This window comes from Giraffa tippelskirchi, chromosome 8, assembly GCF_054371585.1.
Source record: "Giraffa tippelskirchi isolate mGirTip1 chromosome 8, T2T-mGirTip1v1.2.pri, whole genome shotgun sequence".
Taxonomy (NCBI): Eukaryota; Metazoa; Chordata; class Mammalia; order Artiodactyla; family Giraffidae; genus Giraffa; species Giraffa tippelskirchi.
Window position 1 is genome coordinate 123111320 of NC_137282.1, and position 16723 is coordinate 123128042.

A 16723-nucleotide genomic window follows, 5' to 3' on the forward strand; every position below is an offset into this window, starting at 1 on the left:
CTTCCAAAAGACATGGACATATTTGAGGTGTCACAAACAATTCAAATGTCATTTTGTAGGAGAAAGTAAAAAACAAACCTTCTCCAAGAAACCAAATTTAATCAAAGTCAAGAATCTTATCTGAGTAAGAATTGATATTTGTTTGAGTCTATATTAAATCTACTTGATGATTCAGTTAACTTCAGTTAACTTTGAATGATTCAAATGCTGTCACAAAGTTTGGGGCAAATGTTAACCTCCTCTAATTAAGTCAGATAACTGACAGAAGAATAATTTGAAATAGCCTCTAACTACAAAGACTGAAGCAGCCCCAGTAGGATTATTGCCAATGCTATCAAATTACCCATCCCCTGGAGGGATGGAAGAAGGCATCCTTATTTCAAATGAGCCTAAATCAGACTTGGGTGCAAACTAAGAGTAGATGAGAAAGAAAGGAGAGAGTAAAGGATATTCTAGCTATTTTTTGTTGGATCTGGTTTTTGTAGAATGTCTTAGTCACAAAAAGTATAGAAACATCTTTTAAGGACTTTCTTTTCTTATACTCAACTAAAGAATCAAAGAACTAGCTAAATCATGGTGCATCCAGTCTTCCCAAGACAAGGAGGAGAAAGAGAAGTGGAGAGATATAGATGAAGGGGAAAAAAAGAAGAAAGGGAAGAACAATCATTTATTGAGTCATATCTGTGTCAGGACTATACTAAGGACTTTTCATCTATTAACCATTGTAAATCTTACATCAACCATTAGTGTCCCAATTTGGAAAGTGTTAGTCGCTCAGTCATGTCTGCCTCTTTGTGACACCATGGACTATAGCCCACCAGGCTCCTCTGTCCATGGAATTTTCCAGGCAATAATACTGGAATGGGTTGCCATTTCCTTCTCCAGGGGATCTTCCCAACCCAGGGACTGAACCCGAGTCTCCTGTGTCTCCTACATTACAGGCAGATTCTTTACCTGCTGAGCCATTGGAGAAGTCAATTTTATAGACTAAAAGGTCTAAGACACAGATAGGTTAAATGACTTTCCAGGATTCTGGAGCAAGCAGCAACACTGGACATAAACTTGGGCAAACTTCAGGAGATGGTGAGGGACAGGGAGGCCTGGCATGCTGCAGTCCATGGGGTCTGCAAAGAGCCGGACACGACTGGGCAACTGAACAACAGCAACAAATAGCCACCAAATGCCTCCACTTTTTAAACTATTTGCTTCAAATAACTTCCAGGAATAACAGAAAATAACAGGGAAACTTCTAAATAATGTTCTAAGCAGGGTTCCTATCCATACCCCCTAAACATCACTTCCTGAATGTGATGAAGCTCAGTAACTTCACTCAATTCATTATCTGCCTTGGGAAGGGTCAAATGAAGGCAGAAATGTATACACTGAAAGCAGATCTGTCACAAAATTTATATTTACTAATTGACCCTGAATGATGATGACAATACTCGAAAATATAAACTAAAAGGAATAGTTTGCTGGTTTGTTTTAAACTAAATATTAAACACTTCCTTAGGAAACAGTCTTACCTACACCAGAGTATGTTTGGTCAGATGCAGAATGGTGAATGGAGAGTAGGAATGGGGTGAAGCTACATGTATGCATCTAGCACATTCAGAGCTAGCTCACTACAATTTACTGAATCAAGTGTATGAGTTTATATCTACATGCTCATTCTTAATACATTTTTGCTCAAAAGTGGAACTGATTTCTTTGTTAAAAATTTAAATGCAAGAAAGAAGCAAACTAGTCAAAATCAACTAACCTGGCAACGCCACTGGAAATCGACAAATCTTAATATTTCAAGTATATGAGCGGACTCTTTCATAGTAAGCATGATAAATCATTACAAAAATGAAAATGTTATCTAAGCATTGATAATTAGAAAGACAGAAAGTAGGTATTGGAGTTCTGCTTGATTCAGCCAAATTAATCAGATAAGTAAGACCTCACTTAAGAAGGAATTCAGTCAATATACTTACCTGAAATAACTGATTTTCCACCTCTGGGCCAATCATACCATCCTACCTCTTCAATTTATGAAAAATTCAACTAATTCAGTTCAAATGAATGTATAGTTGAGTTCACTCCAAAGCATGCCCAGGCACCCATTACAACACCAGTATGTATAATTATAAAGGGACTTACATATTTGGTTTCTCGACCAGCTGCTCTTGGAAGAGTTGTAGGCATCTGTATGAAAATAAAAACAATTATGCTACTGAAGTAATCAAGAAAATGTTAAACGATTCAACTTCTGGGATACGTGTTCACCTTTCTCTTCCTGTTAAGACTTTCTAACCAGTACTCTATCTTTTCTATACAAAACCTCCTGTTCCTTTGAAATTTATTTCACTAAGCTTTACTTTCATTTTATTATTCTCTTCATTGCTGCTATCAATCAGTTTTGAAGAAATTATATCTTATTTATCGATGACATTCACTTATGGATCATAATAGTTCCTCACGCAATTTCAGAATTCACACAGAAGTCTCTACCCCTCAATTCTCTGAGCTACTCAACTCCAAAAACATCCTCATCTGCTCCGTTTCAATCATCAGCTCCCAGGACTGTTCCTAGATGTCACCTTCACAAATAAAATGGAGAACTTCTGAACTTGAACTTTCATTTCTCACATCTGTCTTTTAGAACTCTACTTCCCCCATCTACCATCTTCATTTCTCAAATATCCCAACACAACATTTCTTCAGCCTCACTGAGACTTCAAAATTAATGAGCCTTCCCAGCTCCATTACATATGCTTCATATTCTCAGTCATTTTAATATCTTAATTTATCTTGCTTCTTTCTCTCCTTGTGACAAACTCACAAAAACTAACAATAAAAATGTAGATGGGTCATATTATATATTTCCTCTAAATTTGCACTTGAGATGCAAAACATGGCTAGAGGAACTTTCTCAATCAAGCTAACTGATTTCATTATAAATTATGAAATAAATTTGTACATCAACTATATTACAATAAAAATGAAGAATTAGCTATGGATACATGGGCTTCCCTTGTGGCTCAGCTGGTAAAGAATCTGCCTGCAATGAGGGAGACCTGGGTTCCATCCCTGAGTTGGGAAGATACCCTGGAGAAGGGAAAGGCTACCCACTCCAGTATTCTGTCCTGGAGAATATACAGTCCATGGAGTTGTAAAGAGTCAGATACTACTGAGCGACTTTCACTTTCACTTTTTCACATGCAAGTGAACCTGGGTTGCAGGGAGAAATAGACTACAAAGTAGCACATGGAAAGTGTTTTATTTGATGGAAGTTTTGCATCTTGGATGTAGTGGTGGTTACATAACTATATGCTTTGTCAAAACTCATAAAATTGTACACTACATGGGTAAATTTTACAATGGGTAATTATGCCTCAATGAACCTGACTTTTAAAAAAGAATTATATAAGCTACAATAAAGAACTGAACATAAAGACTGAAGAATAGAATAGATACTGAACAAATTCTTGAACTGGAATATCAGATGAAGGAATCTTCTTGGAAAAATTGGGAAACAATAAATAGAAAAAAATAGGCAAAGATTAAGCCATGGAATATAGAAACAAAAGTGACAAAGTCATATAGTGAGAGCCCTAGGAAGAAAGAAATATTTTTAAAAATAATGACTAAAGATATCCTAAATGTAAGAGGAGGAAAAGACTGAAAACTTCAGATGAAAGGCCAAAGAGAGGATCAACTCAGATACATAAAAGAAAATACACACACACACACACACACATAATAGGAAAAATCAATAACATCATAAAGACAAAATTCTAAAAGATTACAGTGCTGCTCTGTAAATGATCACTCTGTAGTAGCGGAGTAAATATCATGCTGATAAAATATTTCACAAGTTATGTTGTTGACAAGAAAGAATCTAGGCCAAAAATTTGTTGAGAAAAGGGGACCTATAATTGTATACTGGCAAAGCTATAATTTAAAAGAAAGGGTAAAATAATGCTAATCTCAGGAACACAGGCAATAGAATCAATACAAAAACACTTACTGAATACACTTTTCAGCAGGAGTTTAAAAAAAAGAAAAATAAATCTAGGAAAAATCTATGAATCTTTGAGAAATCAGGATCTAAAGAGTAAGTATCTAAATAAAGAATAAATCTAGAAAAATATCACCATTAAAATTCAAAAATAGAGGTCCAAAAGATACTAACAAATAATGTGTGTGTGTGTGTGTATATGTACATATATAGAGCTCTTGGTTAATAATAACTGGAAAGTGGAAAATGCTGTGGTATTTAATTGTGGAAAAATACACTTGTAAGTCTGAAAATTGATAGGAAAATAAGCACAATTATTGTTTTTATTAATTTACATGTAATTATGAACAGTAACAAAAATGCAAACTGAAATGTTCTTTAATTTCAAACCTGTAAATGTCAGAATATACAAAAGAAAACATTTTAAGTAGAAAATATAAAATAAGATAGCAGGAATTCATCCTAATATAAGAAGAATTACAATAATTGTTAACGGCTTAAGGTCCCAGATCATCAGAATTCCAGATCAAATATAAAAGTGATATCCACAAAAATGTTGTCTTGAAGAAAATAAGAGCCCACAAAAGATAAAAAGTAATAGAAAATACTAAAATAAAAAAAATAATAAAGTACGTATCTAGGAAAACATGGAAGAAAAACTACATATACGTTATGTTAATCAGGTCACTGTTTTCATACAAGACTAAAAAGAACAGCCTTCTATGTGGTGTCCTAAATGCAAAAAAAATTCAAAGAAGGGATATATTTATACACGTTGTACATTCACCTTGTCACACAGCAGGAACGAACACATTATTGTAAAGCAACTACACTCTAAAAAATAAATTAATTAAATTTAATTTAGAAAATAAAAAAGAAGGGACTTTAAAAAATAAAAGAAGGTGTACACAAAATAAAATTAAAAAAAGAATTAGGCTTGGTTTAAAATTTATTTGTCTGGTTGTTTTCTTTTTTTTCAAGATGGTTCCAGAAAAAAATAAATATGATTTTTATGAGTGTCAAAAGTAGGGAAAACAACTAGACCATTAAGGTATGACCTAAATCAAATCCCTAACGATTATACAGTGGAAGTGAGAAATAGATTTACGGGACTAGATCTGATAGACAGAGTGCCTGATGAACTGTGGACGGAGGTTCGTGACATTGTACAGGAGGCAGGGAGCAAGACCATCCCCAAGAAAAAGAAATGGCTGTCTGAGGAGACCTTACAGAGAGCTGAGAAAAGAAGAGAAGCCAAAAGCAAAGGAGAAAAGGAAAGATATTCCCATTTGAATGTAGAGTTCCAAAGAAAAACAAAGAAAGATAAGAAAGCCTTCCTCAGTGATCAGTGCAAAGAAATACAGGTAAACAATAGAATGGAAAAGACTAGAGATCTCTTCAAGAAAATTAGAGATGCCAAGGGAACATTTCATGCAAAGATGGGCTCAATAAAGGACAGAAATGGTATGGACCTACAGAAGCAGAAGATATTAAGAAGAGGTGGCAAGAATACACAGAAGACCTATACCAAAAAGACCTTCATGACCCAGATAATCATGATGGTGTGATCACTCACCTAGAACCAGAGATCTTGGAATGTGAAGTCAAGTGGGCCTTAGGAAGCATCACTACAAACAAAGCTAGTGGAGGTGATGGAATTCCAGTTGAGCTATTTCAAATCCTCAAAGATGATGCTGTGAAAGTGCTGCACTTGATATGCCAGCAAATCCGGAAAACTCAGCAGTGGCTGCAGGACTGGAAAAAGTCAGTTTTCATTCCAATCCTTAAGAAAGGCAATGCCAGAAAATGTTCAAACCACCACACTATTACACTCATCTCACATGCTAGAAAGTAATGCTCAAAATTCTCCAAGCCAGGCTTCAGCAATATGTGAACCATGAAATTCCAGATGTTCAAGCTGGTTTTAGAAAAGGCAGAGGAACCAGAGATCAAACTGCCAACAACAGATGGATCATCAAAAAAGCAAGAGAGCTCCAGAAAAACATCTATTTCTGCTTTATTGACTATGCCAAAGCCTTTGACTGTGTGGATCACAACAAACTGTGGAAAATTCTTAAAGAGATGGGAATACCAGACCACCTGACCTGCCTCTTGAGAAATCTGTATACAGGTCAGGAAGCAACAGTTAGAACTGGACATGGAACAACAGACTGGTTCCAAATAGGAAAAGGAGTACGTCAAGGCTGTATATTGTCACCCTGCTTATTTAACTTATATTCAGAGTACATCATGAGAAATGCTGAGCTGGATGAAGCCCAAGTTGCAATCAAGATTGCTGGGAGAAATATCAAAACCTCCGATATGCAGATGACACCACCCTTATGGCAGAAGGTGAAGAAGAACTAAAAAGCCTCTTGATGAAAGTGAAAGAGGAGAGTGAAAAAAGTTGGCTTAAAGCTCAACATTCAGAAAACTAAGATCATGACATCCAGTCCCATCACTTCATGGCAAACAGACGGAGAAACAGTGGAAACAGTGGCAGACTTTATTTTTGGGGTACCAAAATCACTGCAGATGGTGACTGCAGCCATGAAATAAAAAGACGCTTACTCCTTGGAAGAAAAGTTACAACCAACCTAGACACCATATTAAAAAGCCAACAAAGGTCCATCTAGTCAAGGCTATGGTTTTTCCAGTAGTCATGTATGGATGTGAGAGTTGGACTATAAAGAAAGCTGAGCGCTGAAGAATTGATGCTTTTGAACTGTGGTGTTGGAGAAGACTCTTGAGAGTCCCTTGGACTGCAAGGAGATCCAACCAGTCCATCTTAAAGGAAATCAGTCCTGAATATTCATTGGAAGGACTGATGTTGAAGCTGAAACTCCAATACTTTGGCCACCTGATGTGAAGAGCTAACTCATTTGAAAAGACCCTGATGCTGGGAAAGATTGAAGGAGAGAGGAGAAGGGGATGACAGAGAATGAGATGGCTGGATGGCATCACCGACTCACTGGGCATGAGTTTGAGTAAACTCCGGGAGTTGGTGATGGACAGGGAGGCCTCGTGTGCTCCAGTCCATGGGGTTGCAAAGAGTCGGACATGACTGAGTGACTGAACTGGCTGAAAAAAATTAAAAATAAAACAGCAAAAGAATAGCCTTAAGTTCAAACGGTCTGTATATGCTAGTAAACGCTAGAAAAATAGCAAGGTAAGAAAGAACAACACATAAGCAACAACAGCATAGTTTCAAAATCAAAGTCAAACCTAATAACCCCTTCTGAAGCCTTATTTATTCTCTTTTTCTTGGCAGCTGTCACCACGTTCACATTCTCTTGAATGCTGGGCTCTTGTAGCTTCTACGCTGCCACACTGCCGTGACTTTACTCTCAGAATGGACTTCCATTCTCCTTGACTGTTTGCTTCCTGGGATCTTCATACAGGGTGCCCACAACATCCAAATATTAGTCGCCCCCTTCCAGCCCTTGTACCATTGCCAGATACACAGGCTTAAGGCCTGCTTGACACATACCTTGAATTTATCTTGTCCAAACAAACATAGCCTCTTCATCTTCCACATTATTTCTCCTTGTCTACACTCGATGCAGAGACCAGGAGCTCTTCCAAGATTCTCCTCTACACACCTCCAAACCCAAGCAAGCCTGCAAGATCTCTTTCACACATAGTTCTCTGCAGCTCCTCTGCACCCACTGCATCGAGACCACCATCGCTGTTCCTCCTAGCCTCAGTAGCCTCCTTCCAGCAGCCATCAGGATCTTTCTCAGTGGTTTCCTATTATTCCCCCATGTTTTTATATCTTCACAGTTTCCCATGGAACTCAAACTTCATGCCATGGCGGTAAGCATCCTCACCAGTCCTGCCCCTGTCTTCTCACCTCATTTCCCACTGCTCACCCCAGGCTTACCATCCCGCAGCCACACTGGCCTCCATCACACGCACACTGAGCTCTTTCCTGCCAGAACATCTGCAAATACTTACTCCTCTTCCTGAAATTTATTATCCCTGATCTTTATACAACTGGCTTCTTTCCATCTTGTGTCAGTTTGAATCCTACTTTCAGACTGCTATATCCAAAGTACCCCCTCAGAGTGGAGAAAATGGAACCCTCTTGCACTGTTGGTGGGAGTGTAAATTGGTGCATCCATATGGAGAACATTACAGAGATTCCTTAAAAAACTAACAATGAGCTACCATATGATCCTGCAATCCACTCCTGAGCATATATCCAGAGAAAATTCTAGTTTGAAAAATACATACACCCAATGTTCGTTGCAGCACTGTTTACAATAGTTAAGACATGAAAGCAGCCTAAATGTCCATTGACAGAGGAATGGATACAGAAGATGTGGTACGTATATAAAATAATATATTACTCAGCCATAAAAAATAATGAATGTTGTTCATTCATTGCAAAATAATGTTGTTGCCATTTGCAACAACATGGATGGACCTAGCAATTATAATACTAAATGAAGCAAGTCAGAAAAAGACAAATACCATATGATATATTTTATAAGTGGCATATTAAAAAAGATACAAATGAATTTATTTACAAAACAGAAACAGATCCACAGACATAAAACAAATTTGTAGGTACTAAAGGGGAAAGTGGGTGGGGAGGGATACATCAGGAGATTAGAATTAACATATATACACTCCTGTTAATATATATCAAATAGATAAAAATAAGGTTCTACTGTGTAATACCAATATAATACTACTATACTCAATATTTTATAACAACCTATAAGGAAAAAGAATCTGAAAAAATATTTGTGCATATTATACACAAATGTATATATACATTTATATAAATATATATACATATATTAACTAAATCACTGTGCTATAACCTGAAAAACTAACACAACATTGTAAATCAACTAGATTTCAATTAAGAAAACAACTAACTACACCTGCCAAGTTCCTCTGCCTCCCTCACCTTTATCACCATGGTGCCTCACAGGGCCAAGCCCATCCCTAATAAATATTTGCTAAATAAAATAATTGACTTAAATTTAATGGCCTAGAATAATGTAGTTTTAACTTATAAGCATTAAATATTTGTTACATAAATAATATAGATGATTACTCACATTATTTCTTAAATCCTATTCCTGTTACATTTAATGTAATATGGGGTATTTTTATATGGTTAACAAATGAAAAGAAAAAAAATATACCTAAAATTTATTCAGTAACTCTGTCAAATCAAAACTTTCCATCTTTAGATTAAAAGACATTAAGAATATACAACAAAATAGATTACAAATAGAGAAGATGTAACTATTTGCAGGTCCTCTCTATGAAAATATAATTCTTCATACTGACAATGATTAATTACCTGGCTTCAATGTCATTATTAAAGGATATTTGTCTATAATGTTCCAATTGAAAGTTAGGAATACTCTTTTAATTATAGGCAATTCTATACATTTAAAATCTACTTTAAACATGACATTGTAAGTCAACTATACTCTAATAAAAAAATTTTAAATAAATGCAATCTACTTTATATATATATATAAAATTCCAATTTTGAAAAATAATAGGCAAAAGAGCATTTATACTAATTCCAAGGGACAAAATAAGACTGGCCTCAAAAACTAACAATTATCAATAAAAGAAAAACCACAATCATTTTAAAACTTGGATAAGTGGATCTATACAAAATATTCAAAAAAATAATTTGGAGAAATGTAATATTTTACCCCAATGAATGAAAATGGCTACATGATAAGAAGGAAATATTTAAATATTTAATAATAACAATTAATGTGTTAGTAGTCCTCAAATAATATAAAATATCCAGGATTCAGTCTCTCTGAGTCAAAGAACAAGGAAATAAACTTAGTCAACCAAAAGAAAAGAATTCCAGAAATAAAGACGCTTGCTCCTTGGAAGAAAAGCTGTGGCCAACCTAGACAGCATATTAAAAAGCAGAGACATTACTTTGCTGACAAAGGTCCATCTAGTCAAAGCTATGGTTTTTCCAGTAGCCATGTATGGATGTGAGAGCTGGATCATAAAGAAGGCTGAGTGTTGAAGAATTAATGCTTTTGAACTGTGGTGTTGGAGAAGGCTCTTGAGTGTCCCTTGGATGCAAGGAGATCAGTCAATCCTAAAGGAAATCAGTCCTAAATATTCATTGGAAGGACTAATGCTGAAGCTGAAGCTCCAATAGTTTGGCCACCTGCTGTGAAGAACCAACTCATTGGAAAAGACCCTGAAGCGGGGAAAGATTGAAGGCAGGAGGAGAAGGGGATGACAGAGGATGGGATGGTTGGATGGCATCACCAACTTGATAGACATGAGTTTGAGCAAGCTGTGGGGATTGGCGAAGGACGGGGAGGCCTGGCGTTCTGCAGCCCATGGGGTCGCAAAGAGTCAGACATGACTGAGCAACTGAACTGAACTGAAAGCTCTCAGACTAATGAAAGCTCTTACCTCATTAGTCATTAGACTAATGAAAGCTCTTACCTCATTTTCCATTTCTTGAAAGTCTAAGGGCTGTGAATGACATACGGACTGAAGCTATGGTTTCTGATTAGAATAAGCGACAAACTCTACATGCAGTTCCATATTCGAAATGTCAACATATGACAACAGAGCCTCATATTTTGGCTTCCACACTGTTTCGAATGTAATCTACAGAAACAGATTTTACTGCAGTCTGTACACACAAGCCTATACCTCTACATGTAAACAAATTGAAAGAAATATCAACAATATCTACTCACTGGTTGGAATAATAGAATCTGATGGATAGTTTACACTCTTGCTATTATATTTTTAAAATAATCAGCAGCACATTATCTTTTTAATTTATTTCTAATTTATTTTTTTGGCTGTTGTGGGTCTTCAGTGCTGCCTGTGGGCTTTCTGTAGTTGCAGCGAGTGGGAGCTCCTCTCTAGTTGCAGCGCTTGGTCTTCTCATTGTGGTGACTTGTTTTGTTGCAAAACATAGGCTCTAGGCACACAGTCTCAGTAGCTGTGGCTTGTGGGCCCGAGAACACACAGCCTTCAGTAGTTGCAGTGCGCCAGCTCAACAGCTGTGGCTCCTGAGCCGCAGAGCATGTGGAATCCTCCCACGTCAGGGATCAAACCTGTGTCCCCTGCACTGGGGGGCGATTCTTATCCACTGGACCACCAGGGAACTCTCTTACCATCCTATTTTCAAAATGCTGTTTGCTAACAACAAACAAACAAAAAACAAAACACAATGCTGGTTGCTGTCCACTAATCCCCCAAATCACTATCGGGCCTTGACCTTTATTTTAAAAATGATTAACCTAGTAACTCTTATGGTTGAGTAAATTATATTAAAGATATATACATACTTTGATTGTGTCAGAACCCAACAAAGGCTGTAGGGAACTTGAAGGAGAATCAGAAGAATGCTAGGAAAAAAAAAAAAAAAAGGACAAGCTTAGGACGCATCCAGCCCAGTCAAGCAGAGGGAAATGAAGTGAAGCGAAGCAAAGGTTTGAATTGCACAGTCTAGTCTAAGGCATTACCATAGACAAGGAATCCTGTAAGACCTTATCAATGGTAGCACAGAGCTCTTCAGTTTGCTGCCTGAGCTGTGCAGGGGAACACAACTGGAAGAATTGAAACCAGGTACTGGGTTAGCAAAGAGTTTCAGGACTGTATTTCAAAAGCAGGGGTGGATCTGAAGCCATTACCTCCAGAGGTGGGTCTAAGGTGCTGTCCTTGGAAATGCTGTCCGTCTTGGCTGGTTCATCTAGTGCCTAGTGGTAATAAATGAAATGGTTCTCATGTGAGGCTTTTAGTCAAATATACAGATAGTTAAGTCTGAATTCAAAGAAAGCTCTGGATGTCTCAGTGTTTCCAAGAAGAATACTCTCATTTCACGAGCTACTGTCTGACACGGAGGCACTGCCCACAAATGTCTACATTCTGCTGTGGAACTAGTACCTCCAATATAAGAAAACTTGTAGTTCCTGTGGGCACAACTCCCATTGGCGCCCCACTGGCTTTTCAAGGTAAACATTGGGGCTTTTCCCTTAGGTGGGAACCTTAAAAGTTGGGACATTAGATGTTCAGCCTAAAACCTAAGGGAGGAACTGCGAGCTGGAGTTGCCCTCCCAATCGTTTGACACTGTACCAGGGGCGGAGCTAATGGCAAAAGTGTATCTCAGCCTTTCCTGCCAGGTTTGATGTGGGTATTTTCTTATTAATCTGAGATGTTGGAGTCACTCAGCTGGGTTCTGGATTTCTCTTGGAGGGAATTTCTCCACGTGTAGTTTGCACATTCAGCCTATTACTGGGAGGAGAGAACTTCAGAAGCCATCCATGTTGCCATCTTGGTCCCTCTCCTTCATCATTTCTAATATTTGCGTCTACCTGCTTTTTTCTTAATCAAATTCCAGGTAGGATTATCCATTTCTAATCTCTTAATTGGACTAACTTTTGGCTTTGATTTTTGGCATAAACATTCCATTTCAGTCATTTCTGTTTACAACTCACTACATATTTCTTTCTACAGTCTTTGGATTAATCCTAAATAATAAATCTTTAAAGAATAAATTCCTTTTTCCTCAAAGAATCCTTTTTGTGGCATTCTGCAAGTTGTGATATGTATATGATCACTATCATGCAATGCTAAATATAGTTATTAAATATTTCTATTAAGTTTTCTTAGACTTATGAGTTAACTTTAAAGTATTTTTTCTTTCTAATTTTTAGGAATATAAGTTTTTTACCCAATTTTTTAATTACCTACTTATTTAGTTAAAACCAGAGAACTTCTTCAAAATAGCCATTTCTTTTGTAGTTTGAGATTTATGGCATAAGACGTAGGTTTTTTGTAAATATCCCATAATATCTATTCTCTAATTGTTGGCTGCAGAGTAATATGTGTATGTGTGTGTATCTATCAGATCAAAATTTTTCATTGTTTTTTTCAAATCACGTTTAGCTTTATTGCATTCTTATGCATGCTTAGTCTCATTAACAACTGAAATCATAAAATATGACCTAATTGTTAATTTCTCCTTGTGATCTTTGCAATTTTGCTCAGTGTAATTTGAAGCCATTTATTAGCTACCTTCATAATTAGAAGAAGCATACCTTCTTCATGAATTAAATATTTGTATTTATGAAGTGTCTCTTCATATCCGTAACAGTACTTTGGGTCTTAATCTCTATTTTGCCTGATACAATCAAATGTTTTTATTTGTACTTTTTACTATATCATTGCCTTTTTATTTCCAACTCTCTGCATCCAAACATTAAAAATCAGTGTTTTTTATAAATGTCTGGAATTCATTTCTTAATCTGATCTAATAACATCTATCTTTTAATATAAGCTAACATATTTATTATCATTTGTTTCTGAAATATATTTGTTTTACCTTTGTCTCGCTTTTTCTATTTAATTTTTATTCAGGTTTTGAATTGTTTAATTGATTAAATTTAATAAATTAAATTTACTGTAATTTATTTTTTCCCTGCACTAATTTGGATATCATGCTAGACAAGGCTAAGGTTCACCAAATTACTTCATTTTCTCAGGCAAGGATATACATTTCCTTGAACTTAAGAATTTAGGGCTTGTGACTGACTTTTCCTAAATGAATGCGAGCAAAGGTGATGCATCACTTCTGATGAAAGTCACTTAAGGGTGGATATGACTTTTCATCATTCTTTCTTTCTTCTTCTCGGAGAAGGCAACGGCACTCCACTCCAGTACTCTTGCCTGGAAAATCCCATGGATGGAGGGGCCTGGTAGGCTGCAGTCCATGGGGTCACTAGGAGTCGGACACAACTGAGTGACTTCCCTTTCACTTTTCCCTTTCACGCATTGGAGAAGGAAATGGCAACCCACTCCAGTGTTTTTGCCTGGAGAATCCCAGGGATGGGGGAGCCTGCTGGGCTGTCGTCTATGGGATACCTGAAAATGTGAGGTGGAAAGAGACTACATCACTGAGCCACATTGTATCACCAAGTTGAGCTGTACCTCACTGTGATGTGGGAGAAAATAAATATTTATTGTGTTAAACTAGCTCCCTTATTTCAATAACACAAAGGAAATTGGAAGCTATTTTTTCAAAATCCATTCCTTTACGTTAAATAAAATATAAAACACTAGCTATGGTCACCTAATAGAAATGCTTGAGCTTTCCTTTTTCCTACCATAAAAAAAGTATCTCTTTTCTTCTCCTCCTCCATCCTTCCTACTTAAAATTAATTATGCATAATAGATAGCAGGGAACAAAAAATATCATAAAGACAACTCCTTGCTGTTGTTCAGAAAATTTAATTTTTCCTTGACATAGTGTTCTAACCACCTCCTATTTACCCTGTGGGTTGGAGTTAGGGAGGGGAAGGGGTTCCCACTCTACAGCGCTAGGGACCCCTGAATTCATGACACTGGGCAGGTGACATCAAGCACAGTTTAATACTCAGAGGTGGTCATGGTCCAGGGGAAGAGTGTGTGTGTTCCATCAGGGCCACAGCAAAGCTGTGCTCAGGAAAGGGTGAACAAGCAGGCGCTGTGGGAGGCGGGCTCTGTGGATCAAGTGAGATGTCCCTGGTTCCTTAGAAGGCGATGGTCACCTTGATTGAATCAGTACACACTGCACCTGGCCGGTTTGATAGGGAGGGTTGGGGGACCATGTCTGGGGAAGCAGAATAGGGAAGAGAGCTTGTGATTAAGCTATCTGAGGCCCTCCCGATTCTACCAGATGCCAAGCACATAATATTGGGCCTTAGTGTTAGGCTTTACACCACACATGGCTTGTATGATAATAATTATAGATAAGAAAAAAGTCAGAAATTAGTGATCAGAATTAGGAACAAACTCCTTAGGAGAGAAGCCTGCCTGGTCCAGCCCTTCCTTGCCTCTCCACCAGCACCTTCTACCCACTCCTGCCTTGGATGCTGCTCTTTAACCACAGGGGACTTGGGTGTTTGAACTTGTGTTAACCTTCTAATCGCATGTCATTAACTCTGCCTAGATGGATCTTTCCTCCACCGTCAGCTCACTTAGAATTCCTACTTGCCCTAAAGATCTTAATCCAAGTCCTTGATAATGGTTTTTGGCATCTGAAGCAGGCAAAGTCTTCCACTCCCTCCTTGAGATAGCACGTCATTCCACACATGACTTAAACATATTGTATCATCATTATTCTTCGACTATATCTCCATCTACTGGACCACTTGTCCTACTACAATTATGTAACTGTGGTATTTATCTTGGTAGCCTCAGGATACAGCACATGATATGTCCTCAGTAAAGATATTTAGGATGAACTGGAAAGGTAAACTGACAAATAAATGGAGTTAAATGAATCATAGAAAGAATACGATTTCAATATGCCTGAGTAAAATGCTCTAGAGAAGGAGGTTGAACTCTGAATATTTTAAATAACAAATAATTTATTTTCCCACATTTCAATTAAATTTGTTTACCATCAAAGATCTGAGTATGTGATCAGTTTAATATAATGAGCAAATATTTTTTCAGCCAAAATCTTATAGGGTTATTATCCTGCTTACTTCGTAGGAACTTTCTAAGCAACACATCCTTTATCATGCAACTTAAAACATTGATGTTTACTCAAGGAATAAAAACAATCTACTCAGAATGCTTGGAAAATTAAGGAGGATAACTAGTGTTATTAATATATCAGCAATGCTGAAACCTTGAAATGAAGACAATACTCAAATTGCATTAAAATTTGGAAGGGGGATTATTTTGAGTTTAAATAGCCTTGAAATTTTCTAGAATTGATTTTTTTATTGACAAGGAGTTCTCTGTCAAGTATATCATCTTGATCCACTCCTTCTAGTAGGCTTTTTTTTCCTCTGTGGTACAAAATGTATTGAAAGAAAATACATTAAATCTCTATTAACATGAAGTGTGACCATAGATTGCTTTTGGACAACTTAGCAGGACTGTATTGATGTTTCTTATTGATTTTAAGTGAAGTTCTCTCAGAATACTCTCCAGTAAAAGGTTTTATAAAAACATATATTTTCTACCAAATTGGAAGATAACCAAGCAAGGCATAAAGGAAACATACTTTGAATCCTATTTTTAAAGATTCTTAAGTAATGGTTAGAAGTATTCTGATTAAAAGTTGTTATATTTTGCTCAGCACAACCAACTTTGGGGCCCAGTTTTTGAAAACAGACATAGTCTCTTTGACTTTTAAAAAAAAAATCGTTTCTGAATTCAGTATGATTTTCTAATTAAGGGCCAAGAACCAAGAACACCATTGAAAATCAAAGTCTTCATGAGATATGCCTACGCATCGTAATGGGTGTTCCTCATGCAAAAGGAGCAGCTCTCGTGGAACTGCAATCAGTGTTGAGTAAGATATGTTAAATCATCAGACTGATTAGAACCTGCTCTCTTTGGAAATAGGATTAAGTGCTAAAAATCTAAAAACAGAATGAATTAGTTGCACTCTAAGTAGAATTAGAAAGTAAACTGTTTCCAAACAAAAAATTATCTAAAAGGACTGGTAAACTTTTTGTGATGCCACGATTTTCTAACTGGATTGGATTTCAAAAATTTCATGGGTAAGTACTGTATTTTAGTAAATTAACCTCCCAAAAAACAATTCAGGCAGAACCCAAATGTTGCTATACTTTGTTAACCTGACCAGGAATTTGGCAGAAAAATCCTCTAACCATAAGAGATTTGCTTGACTTTCAGTCATTAATACAAAACCATTTGTAAGACTGGAGATATTCTCAGGCAAATAA

At 36.8% G+C, this 16723-nt stretch overlaps 1 protein-coding gene across 50 annotated transcripts in view; it reads right to left on the reverse strand.

Annotated features, from left to right (window-relative positions):
• The window catches only part of MLIP (muscular LMNA interacting protein), a 277308-nt gene that overhangs the window by 86423 nt on the left and 174162 nt on the right, over positions 1-16723 (reverse strand). For 31 of the 50 annotated variants that reach the window (XR_014062029.1, XR_014062031.1, XR_014062030.1 and 28 more), the window contains 4 exons: positions 11671-11736; positions 11503-11586; positions 11326-11385; positions 2146-2190 (listed from right to left, as the gene is read on the reverse strand). Coding sequence is in view for 46 of the 50 variants with exons in the window: in XM_081519837.1 (XP_081375963.1) it covers positions 2146-2190; positions 11326-11385; positions 11503-11586; positions 11671-11736 (255 nt within the window). In the remaining 4 variants the exon portion in view is untranslated. The remainder of the gene's footprint in view (positions 1-2145; positions 2191-11325; positions 11386-11502; positions 11587-11670; positions 11737-16723) is intronic. The other 19 variants (XR_014062028.1, XM_081519829.1, XM_081519827.1 and 16 more) reach the window with 2 other exon arrangements.